The sequence below is a fragment of the Miscanthus floridulus genome, chromosome 1 (genome assembly GCF_019320115.1).
Source record: "Miscanthus floridulus cultivar M001 chromosome 1, ASM1932011v1, whole genome shotgun sequence".
In the NCBI taxonomy this organism is placed as follows: domain Eukaryota; kingdom Viridiplantae; phylum Streptophyta; class Magnoliopsida; order Poales; family Poaceae; genus Miscanthus; species Miscanthus floridulus.
In genome coordinates this window covers 72,023,744-72,041,126 of record NC_089580.1, presented here as the reverse complement: position 1 = coordinate 72,041,126, position 17,383 = coordinate 72,023,744, and the positions used below count along the sequence as shown (strand labels likewise).

The 17,383-nt window shown below is 47.0% G+C and overlaps 3 protein-coding genes across 3 annotated transcripts; 1 reads left to right on the top strand and 2 right to left on the bottom strand.

Moving 5' to 3' along the window:
* Positions 1-2,984: 2,984 nt before the first annotated feature.
* LOC136486904 (uncharacterized) lies at positions 2,985-4,253 on the top strand. Its single transcript, XM_066483972.1, has one exon. The coding sequence runs from the start codon at positions 3,086-3,088 to the stop codon at positions 3,989-3,991; it is 906 nt and encodes a 301-aa protein (XP_066340069.1). The 5' UTR covers positions 2,985-3,085; the 3' UTR covers positions 3,992-4,253.
* Positions 4,254-9,008: 4,755 nt separating this feature from the next.
* LOC136486893 (uncharacterized) lies at positions 9,009-12,450 on the bottom strand. Its single transcript, XM_066483963.1, has 4 exons — positions 12,076-12,450; positions 11,690-11,779; positions 11,278-11,605; positions 9,009-10,375 (listed from the first exon to the last, which is right to left on the bottom strand). Exons 2-4 carry the CDS (start codon positions 11,777-11,779, stop codon positions 9,225-9,227), a joined length of 1,569 nt encoding a protein of 522 aa, XP_066340060.1. The 5' UTR covers positions 12,076-12,450; the 3' UTR covers positions 9,009-9,224.
* A 1,786-nt stretch (positions 12,451-14,236) lies between these two features.
* On the bottom strand, positions 14,237-16,582 carry LOC136458519 (uncharacterized). Its single transcript, XM_066458467.1, has 2 exons — positions 15,482-16,582; positions 14,237-14,365 (listed from the first exon to the last, which is right to left on the bottom strand). The coding sequence occupies exons 1-2, from the start codon at positions 16,580-16,582 to the stop codon at positions 14,237-14,239; spliced, it is 1,230 nt and encodes a 409-aa protein (XP_066314564.1).
* Positions 16,583-17,383: the final 801 nt, after the last annotated feature.

The following is a 17,383-nucleotide window of genomic DNA, read 5'->3' as shown; positions in this document are numbered from 1 at the left end:
GTTGGTTGTTGGGTGCAACTGCAGCAAGCTCATCTAACACTTGAGCCCCTTGATGCCGCAATGATCGGTTTTTGGATCGAGGCGGATGGGCGCATGGATTCGGGAATGATCGGCCGGGGTTCTAGCTAGCTCGGCACGCACACACGCAGACGCAGGTCGTGGATCGATACGTACGACGGCGCCATATATATGGCAGAGTGAGGCCTCGGCCCCCGGGTGGCAGATTGCGATGGCGCCTCTGCGTGCTCTCTGTCGTGCGCCCCGGAATGATGGCTCGCCGTCGTTGGCTGGCCGGCATGCAGAGGTCGTGGAAAGCATTGAGAAGCTTGCATTGGCATTGGCATCGGCATCGGCATCGCCATGGATATGGATGGATCCCTCAAAGTTCGTGAAAGCAGCATGCACAGCACGGACAAGAAAAACAATCACTAGCTATATATCATCGGGGAAGCAGTCCATCGATTTGTTAATCAACAATGCAGCAAGAAGGCAGGCTTCTCGCTCTCGTCCCTGCACGTGTTCGACGTTTCACATCAGGTTGGCGAACACAAACAACTTTACAGTACTGTGTATTCGTTGTTGGGAAACGCTAGCAAGATCACGCAACAAAATGCGACGATGATCGTTCAGCTAGCTAGCTAATCAGGAAAGCATACGTATATTATATGCGTATGTCGTCTGTTGCTTGTGCTGCGCCTACCTGCGTTAGGCTGGCATCCACCGGTTCAGAGATTCCAGGCTTTTGTCTCTTCTTGTGCAAGGGGAGCTTGCCAAGCCACGCGCAACAGCCAACAGTTTAGGAGTAGAAGCAACACGTTACACATGCATGCAAGCTACATTTGTCAACTACGCGAGCCACCAATAATTTTTTTTTTCACTACTGAGTACGTACTACCGATCATGATCTCTCTTTCTGCGGTCGGCGCATTGTCAATAAAAAAACAAGTTCGAGAGGAATCCGATCTGCATCAACTGATACCATACTGATCATATCTGATGGGATTAACAAAGTGCAGTGAGGCTGCGTTTAGTTGGGTGAAATTTGAGAATTTGATTACTATAACATTTTCGTTTTTATTTGGCAATTAGTATTCAATCATGGACTAATTAGGCTCAAAACATTTGTCTCGCGATTTCCAACCAAACTGTGCAATTAGTTTTTTTTCGTCTACATTTAATGCTCCATGTACGTATCGCAAGATTCGATGTGATGGCTACTGTAGCACTTTTTAGGAATTTTTTTTGAAACTAAACAATGCGTGAGATTATACTTGCTAGCTTGCTTGCAAGCAACCTTGTCGGATGTTGTCGTCTGGACTCTAGACCTAGCTACTGCGCGTACTGTACGTGTAGTAGCGTGGTGGCTGGCTGGCTGCGAATGTTTCCGGAACAAAACGACGGTTTCGCGGGATTAGTTTTTGAGTTGGTCAGCGTCCACACCACACGTGCTAACCGTCAAATCATTCCTGTGGCTGTTGTGCTGCCGACATTCTGCCGCAGCTCTAAGACGGTCTCCTACAGGAGACGCACCGAAACGTAAAATGGGTCTCCGACAGTACTGTATTGGTCTCTAACAGAGTATTTATATAGAAGATCCATTTTAGGTGTCAGAAGAGGCACGACCTAAATATGAATATCCTCTCTCCTGGAGACCCATTTGCAAAAAGGTTCTCTTTTGAGTTTTGTTGTTGAAGAAGATAAAAAATAGGTATTGAAACATTTGTCTGTAGCGTTACCCAAACGTAAATGAGTCTTGTATTTAGGTTCTTATTGTTAGAGATAGTCTAAGAGCTGAATCATTGCATTGCATGCCTAAAATGTGCCTGCTAGTTTCTCTCGATCAGCTCCATACGCACAAACGCACAAGAATAATTGATGACGGAGAGACCATGTTTTATTTCTCCTACTATTAGAAATGCAATACCACACGATTTGTAATGTACCAGAAGACACGTTGATGCAGCAAAACGACTGAAGAAAAACGCCAACACAGAGAACAAATAATAGCTTGCAGTTTGAATACACACAGTAACTGATGCAGCAGAATACATAAAGTCCTGGTAGTTGCGCTTGCGCCTCGCTCCACGACAGTTTGAATTCAAAGTCTATTTCCTTGCCTCTGCGCTCCCTCTTAACTCAATTTGTATCAGCGGCAAGAGCACGAAAAGGGTCCACTACAAAGACCGAAAGGGGGTGCCCAAAAACACAAAAGAGACGTCTCTTTTGTGGACACCTAGAAATCAGATATATATACACGCCAACAAATGCGCCGTTCGTTTGGGCTTGTTTGGCTGATAAACCATGACCGAAAGTACTGCTGGCTGATTTTGTGTAAGAGAAAAATATTATTCCTTGGCTAAAAAAGTAAGGCTTATAAGTCAAACAAGTCCAAATGAACGTAGTGAAATTTCACCGACACCTGCCAGATCAAACCGCACGAACTGTACGCCACTGTCGCAGAGGAAAAAAAAAAGGGAGAGAAGGCACTCACTGATCAATGCTGCAGATCTTGCGCCATAGCAGCTCCTCTAAAAAAAAAAGAGAAGAAATCATAAAAGGGGTAAAGAAAGGCTAAAAAAGAGACAAAAACCAGCAGCGAAAGTGGTGGGGGACGGATTCTGGGAGGGAGCAGGGAGGCATGCAGATGCAGATGCAGATGCAGGGTTCCAAATCCGAATGATCATTCCCACCCCTGATCTCAACCTGTCCACACCCCAAATGGGGCCCTAAACAAATCATGATCCCAAATGGAACCAAAATTCAAAAGGTTAACCAAAATCGCATCCAAATTCCAAATCCAGCACAAAACCTGCCGTGTAAAACCAGAGCTACTCCCATCACAGCTGACTACTGTCACTGACATCCTGGACCCAAAAGGCCGTCCCCACCTGTCACTGTTAGAGGCCGGGTAGACTAGCGATCCGGTGCAACAAGTGCAGCGTAACAGTACTGACACCGGCAGGGTTGTGAATAAATCCGCAGCCATAATAGCACCCGGAGACGAGCCAGCCGTCTGCGGCCACCACCACCCACCCCCGAAGGCCAAGGCCAACCACAGGAGCTGGAGCTGCCGCGGCGACGGACAATGGCGACGGCGTGGGTGCGCTCGCTCAGCTGCAGGTCCTCCTACGCCGTCACCGACGCCGCCATCGCGCCGTCCCCGGCCAAGAAGCCGCCGCCGCCCTTCTCCTGCGCCACGGCGGCGGCAGCGGACGTGATGGACGCCGTGGCGTACGCCCAGCAGGCCAGGAGGAAGAAGATGGGGAGGGAGAGGGAAAGGCGGAGGGAAGCCCGGGAGCCGCGTCCGCGGCCCAAGAAGAAGCCCAAGCCGATGGCGAAGGCGAAGGACGCGGCCGCCGCCGGGGCGCTGTTCATGCCGTCGCCGGCGCCGGGTCCGCCCGTGAGCTCGGCGTTCCTCACGATGGCGGAGCTGCCCGAGGGCCACTCGTCGCGGCGGGTCGTGGAGCTCATCTTCGCGTCCGGGTGGGGAGGAGGCGCGGGCGCGGGGGCGCCGGAGCCGTCGGTGGAGGCGCTGTTCCGCGTGCACAGCGCGTCGCGCGCGGTGGCGCGGTTCGAGGAAGCCAGGGCGGCGGCCCGCGCGCACGGCGCCGCGGCGCGGTGCGGCGCCGACGGCAACGAGATGATGCGGTTCCAGTGCCGCGCCCCCGCCGACGCGCCCGGAGGGGTGTTCGGCGCGGGCGTCGCCACCTGCCGCCTCGGCGCGTCGGTCTCCGCCGTGCGCACGTTCGCCTGCAGCGGCGCCGCGCACGCCAGCAGCGGCGGCGCCACCACCACCGGGCGGAGGGCGATGCTGGTGTGCCGCGTCATCGCCGGCCGCGTCTGCCCCGCCAACCACCCGTCCCCGCGCCACGGCCACGGCCACAGCTCCGCCGCAACCGCCTATGACTCCGTGGACATGGGCAACGGCGAGCTGGTGGTCCTCGACAGCCGCGCCGTGCTCCCCTGCTTCCTCATCATCTACAAGGTCTAGCCGCCGCCGCCGACTCCGGATCGCACTAACCGACCACCGTGACCGTTAACCCCCCATCGTTAATTGCCACGCTAATCGCTAGGCTTCTCTCTAGCATTGTTTTGGGACCCTGGTTTTCCGGAGTGTCTGGTGTGGATGGTGTGGTAGCCCTGCCGTGCGTGTAAAAATCAGTACAAAAACCGCTGCTTTTTTTTTGGGGTTTGAATCTCGAAATGGTATAGAAACATTTTGCTTTCGGCTGTCCATTCAAACAGCTCCTCCCCGTCTCTTGCAATCGCATCGCTCTGCTCTGCATGCAGTGTACCTTGGCCTTCTTTGCTTCTGCTCTCGTGCACTTTGCAGAGGACACCAGAAGACCAAAGCTCCCACCAGTCCCAGATCAAGCCTCTCGAATCATGGCCGTGCGTGTCCCCCCGTGCACGGCTCCGGTCGCCCGGACGGCTCCCCGTGACAGCGAGCGAGATTCACGGTCACGGCTTCTCACCCTCCCTGTCCTGCTCGAGCGCAGAGATTTGTCGCCGCGGGTTTAAAGTGTTTTTGGCGCAGCGCTCGTGTTCTCTTCTTCCTCTCGCCGTCGCCACTCGCTTGTTTCCTTCCGCCGATCAGTGGCTTCGTTTGTTTCCTTCCGTCGATCAACAATGGCTGGGAGCCTGCCTGGGACTGGGATCACGATTTTGCAGCGCGAAGAGGTCCCGTGACACGCGATTTGGCATGATTGATGGGTGTAAAAGGGGCGGGGGTTGGCGACATCTTGGCAAGCCAGGCCAAGAGGCCGCCCGCTGCCGGGATCGTGTTGGACGGTACTAGACGAGCACCATGCTCGCTCGCTTGCTCCCTTTGTCATGGCGCTGTCCTGCTGCTACCTCACTCCCATGCTTTGCTTGCTGGCTGCTCTTGTCCTGCGCTGTCCTTGTCGCTTTTCCTTTTTTCTTTCTTCAGTGCTGCTCGCTCTGTCTCCCCCTTGGTGTTCTTCGTGTGCTCGCTTTTGCTAAGCTAGCTGCTTGTTTTTTCAATGGCGTTTTCATTGAATACGGGTGGAGGTGTTCTGTTTCGTTTGGTGGCAACTGCAATCCAAGCAAAGGCGTCCCGGATGGTTAATGTGAAGTAAATGCGAGGTAGAACTCGGTGGGGTTCTTCAGTCAGGTTAAGCATGCAGCAGTGCCCAATCGGGCAACCGCTGCCTGGTCGGCGCTTGCTTGGGTCCAAAGGCTCTTGTGGAGCGACAACGCATGCCACACAGTAGTGACACAGTCCATTTTTCCTGTTCCCTATGAATGCCCGACGACCGTCTCCTGTTTAGTTCCACCAAATTCCCAACTTTGATACTATGTAAAAAGAAGATTCTTCATCACATCAAACTTACGGTACATACATGGAGTACTAAATGTTGACGAAATCAAAAAACTAATTATACAGTTTGGTTGTACTTTGCGAGACGAACGTTTTAAGCCTAATTAGTCAACGATTGAACAATTATTACCAAATAAAAACGAAACGACGTTGTAGCTACAGTGTAGCTACAGTGCGTTTGCGGCGCTGATCCGGCGTAAACGTGGCCTTAGTCCTTTCGAGAGTTGTGGAGCGTGTTCGCTGGTTGATGCTGGTTTGGGCTGGCTGATGCTAGTTTTTTTTGTGAGAAAAAAATACTGTTGACTGATTGAATAAACCTGACTGAAACCAACAAACGAACAGGGTGTGACCTCGACCTCGACTATCAGAATCGAGAGATGGGGCACGTAGTAACATGGTACTAATAACCGAAGTTTAGTACCTCCAATCCTACCATTTTTTTTCTTTTACCTGATAACAATGTAGTGACCGTCAAATTTGGCCACCGTGTTGTTAGGTCACTACATGCCACAAATTGCTTCGTTTGGCACACACCTGAAAATCCCCTGTATCCACATGTGCTAATGTGCACACTGATGCAACACTTGCGTAGCTGAAACCACGTTTGCTAGCTGAATTATTCGAAGCGTTAAACGTTGCGTTCCATGGTGTAGGTACACTCTGCACAGTTATGGACGTGTTTTTGTGCACGCACGCTTGGTAGTAGATGCTTATCCATAACGGCAAAAGGATCCGACATGTCCATTCCATCACAGGTTGACAGGTTTGAACAGTGGTCTACAAATTAGCTGTGTGATTATGCATCTCCTCCCCCAGAAGCGACTGTGCAGATCTGGCTGACATGGCATATATTGTACATCTGGATGGCTGACACTGGGCCCCACCAGTTTTTTTCGGGGAGGGGCTGAGAGCCTGTTCGCTGGTTGGTTTCTGAGCTGATAAGTCCAGCTAATGCTGGTTTGTTGTGAGAGAAAAATACTGTTGGCTGACTGATAAACCTCGGCCACCAGGCTGATTCACATGTTAGTATGTTACCATCGTGTCTCTTGCGGAGACACCTGACCAGACAAGGATAGTGAGGCGCTGAGGCTGTGACTGTGCGCTGGACCACTGTCTCCGTAAGCACCAATCATCATTGGGTCGCATCGGCCGCGCAGCAGCGACGTTTCTCCTGTGTGTATTGTTGCCTCAGGTTCGTTGAGCATGGGTGGCGACGAGAATCACTGCGAGCCTGGCTGCTTTCACTTGCCGGCCGCATTTGTGCTCACCGGAACCTCACGTTCTCGCCGCAACCAGACTTGCCCTGAATCTTCGCAGCGGGGCCTTGAATTCTTCTCTTTGGGAACGGCAAGAGCTCTCTGACGGCAGGAGATTTACGGACAGACACAAGATCCTATACTGAATGAACAATGATCCACTAGTTCTTTTTCCCCCTCTCTAATTAGTATAGTACTTACGTAGTATGATGAATTCCATCCATCCAAATGCAGGCAAGTGAGCGACGACACTCATTTACTCGGCCTATCTGACTGTTCTGAGCCGGCTACCCGGCTGGGGGAACACCACAGCATGGAGCATGCGTTGCATATCGCCGTGCCTGCATCTCGTCACCTCTTGTACCTGTTGTTATCATGCTTCCAGGTGACGCCAACGCTCAGAACTGAATAAACAACTGTCAGTGCTAGCTAACCACTGTAGACTTGACCTCACTCCAGGAGATTGGGACGTACTCCGTACTCCTGACTCCTGCCTCCTGCCTCCTGCCTCTGCCTGAGTGAGTGAGTCGTTATTGCTTCGCTGTTCACCCTCACATGGTCAAACATGAACGCTGAAGGCGGAACAAGCGAACTCGATCATGGAAAGAATTGAAGGCATAGTACTCTACATCCAGTACCCAGGGCCGGCTCTCTCTGGACCCCGGGGCCCACACGAGTTATTCCTTGCGCAGGTTGCATGCAGCGCAGCGATGAGCGAGTCGCCGTATACCTGCACTGCACAGCAACAGCAATCAGCAGCACGGGCATAACTTGCCTGCGTTTCAGTGAGCAACAGTGCGCTGTGCATTTCTGGATGATAAATTCGTGTTGGTCTTGTCAAGATCCCATCCCCTTGACGGCTTGACCGGTAAGACGTACGAGTACGATACGGCCATACGGGCTCTGCGCTTCTGCGTCCCTGAACGATGGTGGAGTGGAGAGCCGAGAATGCACTGCATTTGCATGCCAGTCCCTCTGGCGACGGCAGTAAAATCTAGCGCCACCAATCATGCAGCGCTGGGCTTTGCCACCGACCATGTCCCTTCCCTTTTATTGCAGGAGATGGGTGATGATGGACTGATGGCGGATGCGATGCCAGGATCATGGAGCAGATTAGTACGGCTTCGCCTGGATCATGCTGGTCTCATGGAGATGGATCCCTGAGTAACAGTATTACAGTAGCAGTCCACTACTACAGCTACTAGCTCTCAGGTCATCATGCATGGTGATGAGGATGAGACCTCAGTTCAGGCCTCAGGTTAGAGGTCATCGATTCAACCACAGCCCCAAATGTCTCCCACCCAGCATCGAATCGAAGTTCACGCACCGACCTACCGACCAGATCGCTCACAAAGAGAATCCACTCATACTTCACCGGTTGGCGGTTCAGCAACTTGGATCATCCTAGTATAGCAAGCGGTAGCCAGTAGGTCACCTTCACTTGCTCGAGTACCTACCCTACCTCGCAATGACTGTGACTGGACGTTAAACAATTGCATGCGCCATCAACTCTACTCCCTCAGTCCCATGATAAGTGCAATTCTAAGTTTAAAATTTGTCCTAAAATAAGTGAACATTTAGATATAAGACAAACCAACTTCATTTGTCTTTTTCTACTTTCTCGGTTTCCAAGGTGTAATGATTATATCTTTACAGGAGCATATATGTAATTTCTCAGTTTTGGGACGGAGGGAGTACTCGACACAGTTAAGTGGACGCAGTACTCCGGCTCCCCCGAGCTCGCCGGCGATCCCTGATGGATGGATGTCTCGCGACACCGGGTCATTATTATCCTGCCTGTACTTCCACATGGCCTCTTGCTCATCAATGGCGACGAGACGATGTCGCAAGATCAGGCGACCTGGAGAAGAGATCAAGGCACCGTTTTTCTGGTGAAATTTCACATGGTGCATTGGCCCCGTTCGCTTCGCTGAAAAAACAAGACGAAACAATGTTCCGACTGATTTGTTACGAGAGAAAAACACTGCTCCGGCTGAAAAAAACAAGCTGAAAAGTACGGATTGTAAGATAAGTGAACAGAGCTGCGCAAAGGACAGCAAATCTGGGACCATTAGGACCCATCAGTATGGTCGTCAAATTGTACTAACAGACAGCCTTTCTTTGATTCACAGGTCAGTCAGTGAAGCCAGTCCGATAGCCTGAATTGAAGTGAGGGCTGTGGCAGAGATGAAGCAGTCAAGAGACAAAACAATATTTGACACAGGGAAGTATATATTTTCGCACTAATCCAAGGCAGTATAACTCAAGATGAAAATGCTAGGATATCATCAGGATACAACCATTTTGCCTTTCATCAACTCTGATCTAAGTCTAGAATTTCGAGACTGATCATTGTGGCACTATGACTGCGTCTTTATTGCTGAACTTTCAAATATATAAAGGCAAAAGGCTTGAATCTAACAGCCTGACCAATTCATCAAAGATATAATAAGAGGGAAAAAGAAAGAAAGAAAGAAAAGAATATCCCCAACTAATAAATGGTCACTAGCAAACCAGAGTTTGAAGCTAGGCTTGATACACACGAATATTCACATGGTTAGATTGAACTCTCCTGTTCTGAATTGCCTGCCTTATGGCACCCTGCCACGGAATGCAGATGCTCTTGGTCAGTGCTTCACAGCTCCACGTTTGCGCGGCCTTGGTCGAGTTGAGGATGCACCTGGACCCTTGCGGGTTTTCCTGGACTGAGTTTTCTTTGGCTCATAACCCATAAATTCTAAGTCCTCGCATATCTCTTGCCTCCCTAGAAGAAGCCCAGGAATTATCTCCCTCTGAAAATTTCTCATACCCCTCCCTCTCTTTAGCTTGATCCGACATGCTGGTCCTTCATTATAGGGTGGTGACACATAGATGGATTGCCCGTCATCTTTGATCTCCTCTAAATTCAACACGATTTTCTCGAACGAGTCCAATGAAGGCTGAGGCTCGTCGTCCCCGTTCTGAGCTGTTGTCTGATTGCTGCTTCCAAAGCAATGAGCAATGCATTCAGAACTATGCTGAAAAATGGAAAGAAGGGTTCTAGCTGCAATATCAGCTGTTGCGCCATCATCATTGACCTTATCTTGAAGCATGCTTAACTCCTGAATATTTGATGCTCCACTGTGGGATATCCCAAGTCTTGGATGGAAATTATTATCAACAAGAGGAGATCCAGGGATAAAAAATTCCTTGTTAATGGTTCCAGACTCTGGCGACTGAACCTTATTGGTACCATTAGTTGTTGGGGCTGTGAGAAGCACGTGACTGTCATCCTTGTGTGTCAACATATGATCATTTCCAAGAACCACATGTTTGGTAGAAGTTTCTGCATGCAGGCTATTTTCCGGGGAGAAAGAATCGAGTGCTGTTCCTTTACTTATATCATTATTTACATCCTTATCTCTATAATCGCTGATTTCTGATGGCATGTCAGTGCTTTCAGGTGACACATTAAGGTCAAAAAGGAACTTCTGTTGAACTGAGGATTCAGTTACCACACCCCTTGAACTGTCTGCAACTGGGTTGGGCGTGATCACCGTGATGGAAAATCCTTTCATTGATCCAATACCAGAACCAGAGACACATTCTTTTTCAGAAGCTTCTCTAGGGTTGTCTGAAAATTTTCCGTGGTGCGCCGAGGAAGAAGGAAACGCAGTAGAAGGCATAAGAAGGCTTTCTTCTTGAGTAACATTCAGGTCAACTAGTAAATGTCTTGCTTCAGTGTTACTTGTTTTGATAGGAGACTGGCAATCCGGAGTGTCACTAGATCCAACTGAACCTGGAAATGCATGAGGTTAGAATAGTCATGAAGCTCTATGTGCAGGCCATCTTGTTGGATTATGATTCAGCTTGCAATCAACAAAGCATCGCACACGAGAATAAAGCAAGGAGAATAAAACCTGAAATGTTCCAATAATCTCATTGTGATCTTGGATTTGTGGTCAGTCGAATTCATGACATGTCTAATATACCAACTAAAGCTCTAAAGCATGAATGATCCTACAATGGGAATATACGGATTTGCAGAACTTGGAACTCTCAAATGAATTGTTGACGTAGAAGTTTATAAATTTTAGTTAGTAGACATAGATCTAGAGGTATACTAGAGCAACAAATATGTCATCCAGGTTCTTGACCAGTCCTAAACTAAACTTTGCATTGAAATAGGCCCAGTAGACTAGTAGAGCTTGCTAACAATTAAACTTCCTTAAAATTGCAGAAAATATTTGAATGCAAACATGGATAGAATTGAGAAAGACACATTACTGTAACATAGCTGTTTTTCCTTCCTGTGAAAGATTGTAAAATATTTCCCTCTCCTTAATATAATGATATGCAGATCTCCCGAGAAAAAAAAATCATCTAACTAGTCAAATGACATTGATCTCATTCTTCAAAACCCAATTACTGCCTGTAGTTAGCAGATACATAACAACTTTCAGCTATTTATGTAACTGTCTGATCACAGTGAACAAACAGTGCGCCAATAGCATCCTCTGTCAAGCATGCATTAATTGAGCACTACAGTTTTTTTTCATCAAAGGCTCAAATTATACACACATATGCATGAGCAACCGGTACAGTCATAATATAGGTCATACAAGATAACATCAACACGCTTGCATCCAAGTAGTTCTGAAACATGTTAGCACAAGATGCAAAGGTTAAATAGAGACTCACCAGCGCTTACACGTGATGTGTTCCAGTCTCTACACAACTGAAGAGACTCTGCAAGTGAGGTGTTCTCTGGTGAAATGCAGCATGAACCATCCTGAGACTTGCCATTTTGGTTGGTAAGGTTGCCAAAGGCAGAGCAACCAATAGCTTCCACCACATCACCAGAAATCAATGGCTTCTCCAAGTCAATCACTTCGTGATAAGCATAAGATTTTCTCCTAATTGAAGTCCTAACATCTGAATTCAGGTCCACAGTTTCGGACAACGATTTGCGTTTATTGGAATTGGTGGGAACTTCTTGGGTTTGATTGCGCCTCGAACCCGAATTCATCTGGAGCACCAAAAATCCTTCTTTAGCAAGATAAATTTAGACTAACTTACATGGGAGTAAAAAAAATCTAGCTATTCCCCTCACCAGCTTATGCTCATGAACAGAGTGCAGGCTACTAAGTGCACTGCTAGATTGCTTCCAGAAAGAAGCATAAAACTTGTTCAGATCCTCCATCTGCAAAAAGATATCACATCACATTCATGTTCGTCGCAACCCAAAGTAACCTCACAATCCTATTTCACCAACCGAAGCTGTTAACCCTAACGCGACAGCTTATATAACCATAAACAAGAAACCAACCTTAATGGGACAACTAACCAAATTTCCCTCTATTTTTCTGTTGTCCCCGTGAAGAACAACCACTTCGTAGCTACCGAAGGAACAGAAAAAGCTCTAATATACAGAAAAACAGGAAGACCATAAAAAGAGAGGATTATTGCGCATAATAAACAGGCGGAAAAAAAGGAAACCTTTCCGTGGCGATATTTCTTTGTCGCGCTTCCCCTCGTCGAACTCGGTCTCGGATCTTCCCAATTCTTTCGCGGCTGATACTGGTGCAGGCGGCTGTCCGTAGCGTCAGCCCAGCAGCCCCTGCGGCCTCTTTTTTTTTTCTCCTCCTTTCCTGTTTCTCTCTCGGCTCACATGCCTTTTTTTTTACCTGCTATGATTTACTGATGCATGGGTAGTGTGGGAGATGGGGATTTGATACCTCTCGTTTGTCTAATCTTTCTAGGGCTCTGCTTAGCTGTGACTGCTGGCTGCGGCGTATGCATGGAAGGAGCGAAGCGAGGTGGGGTTGGGGACGGAGACGGAGATGTTGTCAAGGCTGCCACTTTGTGGTCAAGAATCACAATTCCAGAGGAGAAAGTAGGTGTTGTTGGTTGTTACTAGTATTTGCATTAAAATATGTGTGCGGATAAAAATCTGGCTCAAATCTGCGTTCCGAAAGCCACTATAGTTCATAATCTTTGTCATCAACCAATCAAAAAATAATGATCTTTGTCATCAATTGTTTTTTTTTTGTCTCGATATAATTTGCCGTCAATATCTAATCAGTGTTTGTGAAAATAAAAATAAAAACCACGGAGATATCTGCAGTTTAGTTATTTATGTGCTTCTTTGGATTTGCATCTTCAACACGGATAGAGATGGCTGATGGTTATGGTCCACTGCAACAAATACATGGTACGCAGTACTAGAGAAAAGCAGCAGCAGAAATAATCAAGTGGCGGAGGACAGGAAAGGCTGGCATAGGGGGCGGGATGCTTTGCCCAAAAAGCCCCTCGTGTTTTGTCCCCTCAGCTCTGACTGAGCCCCGTTGCTTCACGAAGCAGGAGTGTGACGTGGTTTCCATATTTATTACTCCCTCCATACCAATTTATAAGACGTTCTGGGTCTAAAGCGAATTACCAAATTATAAGACGTCCTCGCGTCCGACGTTCATCCTGCTTTCGTCTTTTCCTAAAATGCCCTCGTACCCTCCGTTCCTATCCACGCTCCCTCCGCCCTCTCTCTGCTGAGTCGTCCTCCACTGCTTCCCCAAATTGCCGGCGCTCCATGCTCTTCCGAGCGCATCGCTGCGCTTTCCCAATAGGACTCCGCCGAGTGCGTTGTTTCCTGCTGTTTCCCCAATGAGACTCGCACTGCTCGCACCGACCGAGGAGGAGCAGTAGGACAATGAGCTAGATCTGGCCGAGGAGGCGCCATTAGTGGAGGCGGCGGTGGCATCGAGGTCTACAAGGTGAATCCAGGCCTAGCTCTGAACGCGGCATGTTTGGCGTCGCTGCTAGTGGAGGAGGGGCCAGATCCACTGCGCTGATCTTGTTCCACTCGCGTATTCCCCAGGGGCTGGGGCTGGCGTAGGGAGGCCACGGATCTTCGTCGTGCCCATGCTGCTGGTCGGGCTCAGGGCGGCCAGGTGCGGCGCGCTGGATCCTAGACTCGTCGATGGTGGGGCACAGCCCAACGTCACTGCTCGACCTCAAGCCCTTCGCCGCGCTCGCCCAGGAGCCGGGACTCGCACCGCCTCGGCCTCGGCGTTCCCCACGACGACACCCTTGTCGAACCGCCGTTGGTGCCAAGAACTGCCTGCTCGGTCCCCAGACGCGATAGCCCGTTCAAGCAACCACAACACCTCACGAAGCCTCTGGATCCAAGAAGAAGAGGTAAGGAAAAATCTCTCTTTTATTCTGATTTGTTTGATTGGGACTCTGAATACCTCCAGACTTGTTCTCTAATTGGTTTGGTTTTTAGGACTTGGCAAGTTTATGATTTTCCCTCTGATTTCTTTACCCATCCATGGTGATTTGTCCTGAAAAATTTTCACTGTGTTCCCTTGACTTGGATAGCTACGGTTGAACCTGTAACCACAAGTTGTGACTATTGATGATCCATAATTTTGTTGTTAAGCAAGAGTACTTGCTTTATCAGAGTGATTGTTTTATGTTGCTCACCCTTCATGCATATTGAAAATCGATGTTTTTTCCTTCATGTTATTTGTTTGGTGAGTTCTGTCGGTCAGTATCTTTGGGTCACACTGCAGCTGCTTAGTGTTGCATGTTCGTTCACATTGTGCTGACTGCAAATTCATGTTCTTTCATAAGCACGTCAGTAGGTAGCTTTGCCCTCGCACTACCAGTCTACCGCCTGGACAGGATATGGAGATGAAGAAACCAGGTCTAAAACGCCTGATTTTGATCTGATTTCAATGCTCTGCCTCTCCAGTCCAGGGCACGCTGCAAAGGCGATCCTTGGTGCTCCCTGTACGTACAAATATGGACAGGATATGGTGTCCGTGTACAGGCTTCCGAGGAACGCCATATGTGCTCCCTGCCACAAAGGCGCCAAGGCCATCAACGAAGGAGTACGTACGAATTCTTCCCTAGTTAATCTGTTTCTTACTGTTTCTGATTGAACATGTTACTGATTGATCATTTACACTGCTAGAATTACACATCTGAATTTTCTGATTCAACACAGAAAAGTCTGAATAATACCAAGACTACTAGAGAGAAACACCGAACATGTAATAAAATGATTCTTGCCTTATCCATCCTCAAAATGACAAAGTAGGCAACAAAATGACATAAAAAAATTAGAGGTGATCATTGGTGCTTTCTATAGCTTACGACTGTCGATAGTCCTTGGTGCTTGATACTGGTCTGCATTAAGTAAAGTTATGATACTCTAGCAATCCAGAGTTTGCATCTTGACAGCAAAACAATGATTCTCAGTGTGCAGCCCCATGTTATTATCTGTATTGAATCTTAGTGGAACTAGTTATGTGTATGCATATTTGTAACTAGGCTTTTGATTTTTATAATTCTCAACTGTAGACTTCATGTTGGGAAAATGAGCTTGTGATATCCACAAGAGCAGAAAAAGTAAGAAAAAAACTCAGGAATTAACTCTGAGATGAGAAACTATCGATGACTAAAAACTGAGCTGAGAAACTATAGATGACTGAAAAATAATGGTGGAATGTTGCTTTCTTGCATGTGCAGGCTAATATGAGACTAGTGAGAGAATGAGGCCACCTTGGAGTAGCATTGTAGATAAGTATTGCCACTCATACATAGATTCTGAATCAATATTTTGTTCCTCTCTATAAATAAAAAATAATCTCCAAAAATGTGCTAGCATAATCTTTACAAAATCTCCTATAGCAACACACTAAGATACTCAACCGAATTGTGCTAGATGGGCTAGCGCAGTAGCATAAAGACCATTCTCGCATGACAACCTATGAGGTAGCCTCCCTTCTCTTTCTAGGCGTTGCTTATTCATATGTGGGAGTTTGTACCCATTTCCTCCTCCAATTTTCATGACCTCTTTCATGCACAACTGTAGACTTAGGAATACTCTATTTAGAATTGCCTCATTATATTCTTCAAATTCTTGCTCCACATTATGAATTAGATCTTCAATAGTTTCTGGATTTCCACAGTCGGTTAAGGACTGTATAGAGTTGAAGAAACCAAGATCCAAAACATTCATGTCTGGGGAGTTTGCTGGCTGTTGCATTAGTTTAATGTCTAGACCAGTACCCGCCACCGTTTCGAGAAAAGCTGGGTCATTTGGACGAACATGGGTTCTAGCATTGTCTTGTTGAATGAAAATAGTCTTGTGTGCGTCTTCTTGTGGCCACTTATCTTTGATGGCTGGGATAACCTTTTCAAGCAAATATTGCCTCATCACCTCCCTGTTGACTATGATAGATTTAGTTTCTAAGGTCCCTCTTTCTCTGTTCTGGCTCCTCCTTGCCGCAGGCACCTCTTTCACAAATGGCCATACTCCGAGCTTTCCAGAAAATGTCAAATTTCCTTCCTCATCATATTTTGGTCTACCTACAGCAGTCAAGAACATGACTTTACCAATGTTGTTCTTGTTCTGAATAGTGCGTTCAGGGTCATCTTCTTCTGGCGTCAGGTAGTATTTTTTCCCGTTTTTGGTCATAAAATACCATTTCTCATCAATATGCACTATATTCTGCATATCAATGAATTTAGGTTCTGCATCCCCTAGAGTTTCCTGATCCAACATTGAAATGCAGAACTGCAGTCTATCCCTTTTGTTGCTCTCTCTCAAGTGTGGCTTTAATGTACTGGAGTGGCGTCTTATCTCACCCAGCTTGAACTTCCTGTGCAATGTTGAAATACTGACGTCTAAGGATTTGGCTAGTGACTTTAAGGTGGATCTTCTATTTAGTGGAATTGTGGCCATTTGAGAGAGATCAAGTTGAACTTTCTTGCGACCCACTTGGCCTGTTCTTTTGTTAGAAACATCAACCTCTTGTCCTAGCGCAATCTGCTCCCTTGCACACTTCCAGATCCTTTGAACAACTCGAATATGTGCCTGAAAGAACTCAGCAACCTCCTTTGTTGCATTCTTTGGTAGTTTTCCATTTCTGCTTTTGCCATGTAAAGCTGCATACACATCATATCTTTGAGCATCAGTTAACCATCTCCTTAACCTCATTTGTGGTTCAACACCTGCCAGTGCAATAATAAGAGAAGAGAATTAGGTTGATTCACATTAACATGTTTTTTATTCAAGGTTTGAACAACTAAAAAGATTGAATCAAGCAACATGGCAACATGCTGTTCAGAAGTCACTTATAGATAAGCCACTTACTGCAATTTTCATTTACAAAAATTTGGATTGACAGAGCTATTTTTTCATAAAAGTACAAGAAAATGGACAGCATAATGTTGTATAAAATCACAAGAAAATAGATTTCATAAATTTCTTGGTTACATGCCCTGCATGAGTACCTTATTGTGCATAATAAATGCATTCAAGCATGGCAGATGTAGTTTATCACATGTTATGTTGAAAGAAATGGTTTGTGGGGGTGGATCTCATGGATCAACATCACATGTTATGCGCTGGGGATATGTAAATGAAACTTACTCAAGTTACGAGCATGAACTCAAGTTATTTTTAATGTAATCTGAATTATTTTTAATATAAATGATTGTACAGTTCTTTCAGTCCAGTTTGCTACAAATATGTTACTCCTATGTTTCAAACTATCAATTTCCATCACTTGTAGTTCTGTTTTGTCTGAAATAGAAATATAACCCTTTTTTAATGTAATCTGAATTATAACCCTGACCAAGACCTCCTGTTGTTTATGGCTAGTTGCAACCCTCATGGTAGTTGGTTCCCATGCTGAAAGCTCTTCTGGCTGAAATTTGTTGTGTTTTTATTATCATTATGGTTCTATCACGATTTCCTATACGCATGTGCTACCGTAACAGAAACTTTCCTGGGTAA